This window comes from Aegilops tauschii, chromosome 4, assembly GCF_002575655.3.
Source record: "Aegilops tauschii subsp. strangulata cultivar AL8/78 chromosome 4, Aet v6.0, whole genome shotgun sequence".
Classification (NCBI taxonomy): Eukaryota; Viridiplantae; Streptophyta; class Magnoliopsida; order Poales; family Poaceae; genus Aegilops; species Aegilops tauschii.
Genome location: NC_053038.3, coordinates 335,606,052 through 335,610,419, shown reverse-complemented (window position 1 = coordinate 335,610,419; position 4,368 = coordinate 335,606,052). Strand labels below are relative to the sequence as shown.

The window sequence follows — 4,368 nt, the reverse complement described above, 5'->3', positions numbered from 1 at the left end:
GTTGCTCTCAGTTCCTGACTCAACAAGTTTCCAATATGTGATCAAATCAAATTAAGAGGGAGTAGCTCGGTTCAGCCGAAGACCGGTCATGACCAGTGGCGGACCTTCATGGGGCCAACCTGGGCGGTGGCCCCCCCAGCCCAAGAAAAATTCACATAATACATGTTAGTTTTTGTGCTGGATGTTCAGTAAAAACAGGCTAAACCTTATAGTTTTGCCCCTCCTTAGCCCATTTAGCCCATTGCCCCTCCAAAGATTAGGCCCAAGCTCCGCCACTGGTCATGACACCAAGGAAACAGGAAAGAAAGAAAATGAAATGAAGGTGAATCATCGCACATTGCCCAAGGCTCCAATACGATATACTTTTATTCAGCCGCAGCAGCAAGCCATTGCCGCAGTAGCAGTAGTACACACCATAATCCATGATCTAGACCAAATAAATCACACTGCTAATTCAAGCACGCAAAGCAACTCCTTTGACTTCTAGTTACTCATTCGTAGGCTCTGATGTTGTTAGATGGCGAGGACGAGGCCCGGCAGCGACTTGCGCGCGCGGTCGCTGCGGCGGCTCTGCCACAGGCACTTGGGCCACTTGGGCGTGTGCGCCGGCGAGGAGAGGCCCGAGGACGTAGACGAGGAGGGGGAGGAAGAGGCAGAAGAAGAGGAGGAGTGGCTAGGGGAGCCCGCGCTGGCGTTGTTGGTGGCCGCCGCGGCGGAGAGGCGGGTGACGGTGAGGTCGGTGTTGAAGTACTCCCTGAGCTGAGTGATCACCCCATCGGGCCCGACGGTCCAGGCGTGCACCCAGTAGAGGAGCTGGCCGGCGCCGTCCGCGCTCCCCTCGGCGATGACGGTGGAGCCGAAGGCGTCTACGGAGCGGGGGGAGAACCTGAACTCGGCGTTGGTGCCTGCGCCGGTGAGGAGGCGCATCATGTGCTGGTGCGCCGGCGGGCCATGGAACCACCACTCGAGGTCCGGGGCGAGCAGCTCCTGCGCCCGGCGCGCGTCGCGGGCGTTGAGCGCCTCGTAGAGGCGCAGCACGAGGAACTTGCCGCGCTGCTCCTCCGTCTCCCCGGCCAGCTCCGCGTCCGGCGCCGGCGCCGCCGCGAGGGTCTGCTGATGGTTAGCCAGCTCCTGGCGCGAAGCCCCGCGTAGGCTCCGGTCTCCGCTGCTTGAAGGAGAGGTCGAGGAAGCCTCTTGCGAGGCGAGGCGGGCGCGGTACTGGAGCCTGGTGGAGGCGATGGATTGAGCTTGGAGCTGCTGGAGACTGGCGAGAGGGGTGGAGGGTTTAGCGGGCGCGGAGCAGCTTATATAGGCCGTAGGAATGCCCATTTTCTACTGTGCGTGCTTATCCCTGGCGGGGGCGCGTTTTTGAAGCGTTACCATTAGCGAGTCTTTATCTGTCATTTTCATTTCTGTCGTCGGGACCAAGTTTAGGACTAGGAACGGTAGCAAACATGCGTGTTTTCTTTTCAGCTTAGTGCAGGATACGGTGCAACGCTAGCTGCGTCAAGTCTGTCTGGGCCATTGGATGAGACCTCTGCAGCTGCAGTAGTCCATTATCCATTTTATGTACAACAACCAGTGTTGCGTAACAATCTGCGGGCACAAGCTTGCGCCGTTGGAGAGACATGTGATGCCAAAGGGCTGATTAGTACAACGCAAACGATATTGAAAGGAGACGGACTCGTGAGCCGTCACTTGTCAGAAGGCAGAGGCGGCCCCAGCCACATCTTGGGGCGGTGAGCTTCGGGGTAGGTGTCGCTCGCTCGGTCCGTAGCCACGAGCGGAGGCGGCGATAATCGCGTCAGTGTCTCCGCGAAGGACCGATGAAAGTGGTTCCTTCTCAAAGGATGATCGCCCGCCATGTCGTGTGTCTAGCTCTAGCCTACCGATCCGATCCAATCCAGTGCTCCCTTCCCTGCGCCTGCATCTTGAGGGGTAGGAGCGTACGCACGCACGTACGCTGTGGCATGCATGCATGACACTAGGGCATGGCACAGTAGGAGCAGTACAATACTCGCAATAATGCGGCGCCTTTTAGGCAGCATGGTTTGTCGTCTGCCGGGGGCGTGGCAATCGGGGGAGGCCTAGCCAGGCAGAGGCAGAGTCGTCATCGTCACCGAACCGGCCGAGAGCACGTACGTACTAGCAGCGCATCCGGCAGTATCGCCGCACCACGGAATAATGAATTCCGTTGGGGGAAAGGAGGAGGAGGAGCAAAAATGGTGTTAAAAACACCCAGTTCGATGCATTGGTTGGTTGGTGCGCACTCGTGATGCAGCAGCAAAATCTTCAGCCAGAAAAATGAGTGTAGTATCGCTGAGACGAGCTGCTGTCTCACGCCCCACGTATGTGCATGCATCGACGGAGCATCTGCTTACAGCCAAACACCGGCTTAACTGAATGAACTCAAATACAAACAGTCAAACTAGTTCTTTGACTCGTCTTCGTCTTCTAACCAGGCAAGTAGCCAAGTACACATCCAACCATAGATAAAACAACAAGTTGCTACACATGGTCCGGTTCACCGTCCATCTCAGTGCACCAGTAGCCACTGCAGCAGCAAATCAAATCACCCACTAGCCCGCTTTCGTCCTTTACTTGCTTTTGGCCTTTTACCCCGTCCGTTGCGCAGACAAGACAATATCATTTTACAAAGTCTCTTGTTACCGTTACTTGTATAAGAAGACGATGATCGGCGACAAATGGACGCAACACAAGAGAATAATCTATGACATTACACGTTGACACTTGCTTGCTCTGAGGCTTGAGTAATTACTAGTTAAGTAGAGTTAGTGCGTCTCTATTCATTTCCACTTGCTGGAATCAGGCCGGCGCGGGGCGCCTCATCCTCATCTTCCCTCGTCAAAAGCTGGCCTGCTCATTCGCCTCATTGCCTGCAGTCACAGGAAAGATAATAAATACTACTGCTGCTGCAATTAATGAAAGTAATTAGGTCCAACAAAGGGATTGTAATAAGAGTCGATCCTGCAGACGCATGTATATGCACCCATCCCACCCATGTAAAGCATTGCTTTCGGTGGTTCGGTGAAAAGCTGGGGGATGATCGAGCCGCCCATTAGCTCCTCTGTTAGCCAAGGTCAAAAACTCCTAGAGACACGAAGGCTTGGTTTATTTTTTGAAAAAGAGGATGACCCCGCCTCTACATCTGGGAGATGCATGCGGCCATTTTATTGATCATTCTCGAGGACCTTACAAAGTAGAACAACAATATGTCTGAATCCGCATCTTGACAACATCTGCCGCTACTCCTATCCAAATGACGAAGGAGTGCAAGCTGGGCCACATACCCAGACCTCTCACCTAAGCCCAACATCTAAGCCGGAGGCCCCGACCAAGCCATGTGCCGGGTCCGGGGCTCAAACCGGTCCGACGCACTCACATGTGTCGTCGCCGTCATCTTCCATTGGTCCATCTTCAGAGCAGATTGAGGTGACAACCTTGGCAGGTCCTCCGCCATCGACGCCATCACGACGACAAACGACGACCTCCACCTACGCGAGCCATGACAAGTCCTCCGTCATTGACGCCACCACGACGCCAGCCTACGACCTCCACCTACGCGAGTCCATCTCCAAGCAACGGACGTAAATCCATGTTAGGATAGGGCCGCACCACCGCTGTCGCCCATCACCCACAAGCGCCACTCAACTCCAAGGTTCCCAAAGCGGCGCCTTCAAGAAGGGAACGGCGCCGTGAGCGCCGCCGCCGCTCAACAAAGTTAGGGCTTTCGCCCGGGAGACCGAGGGAAAGGTGAAGTGAGGAGATCAGTCCATACCGACGCCTCCAAGGAGGGGGACGGCGCCCTCAGGCGTCGCCGTCGGCGCGGCCGGTCATGGCCAGCCAGGGATTTCGCCCGAACTAGATCCCCGGCACCACCAGCGCCTACTGTACAGAACCGGCGACCAAGAGGAAGCGCGGCCCGACCAGGCTGGCCCGCACGCCGAACAGGGGAGGAGGGGAGGCGCCAGATCGCGGGCACCGACCGCCGCAGAAGCCGCCGCCGGCCGCCAACGACCACCGAATCCCGCCGCCCGCGCGGCCGGGACACCAGATCCACCGCCCGCATGGCTGCTAGCCGGCCGTGCCTTGCCAATGGAGCCGCCGCTCCAGATCCGAGGTTCCCCACGCAGATGCAGGGCAACCGAGGCCCCGCCGCCACCATCCTTGGCGCCCCGGGCTTGCCCGGCGGCTGCCTCAGGCGGCGGCGGGGAAGGGAAGAGGGGGGGGGGTGAGGAGAAGGGGCGGCTAGGGTTGGGAGGAGGAGCGGCTGGGGTGGGAGGATAACTAACCTCGTGTTGGGCAGGATAACTAACCCTAAAATGGGAGAGAATTTCACTTTCCGGC

At 57.4% G+C, this 4,368-nt stretch overlaps 1 protein-coding gene across 1 annotated transcript; it reads right to left on the bottom strand.

Moving 5' to 3' along the window:
* Positions 1–317: 317 nt before the first annotated feature.
* LOC109782347 (uncharacterized) lies at positions 318–1,344 on the bottom strand. Its single transcript, XM_020340959.4, has one exon. It carries the CDS (start codon positions 1,327–1,329, stop codon positions 514–516), a length of 816 nt encoding a protein of 271 aa, XP_020196548.2. The 5' UTR covers positions 1,330–1,344; the 3' UTR covers positions 318–513.
* Positions 1,345–4,368: the final 3,024 nt, after the last annotated feature.

What these genes read in the sequence shown, in the direction of transcription:
- LOC109782347 (XM_020340959.4), bottom strand. Translation starts at nt 1,329, where the DNA reads ATGGGCATTCCTACGGCCTATATAAGCTGCTCCGCGCCCGCTAAACCC.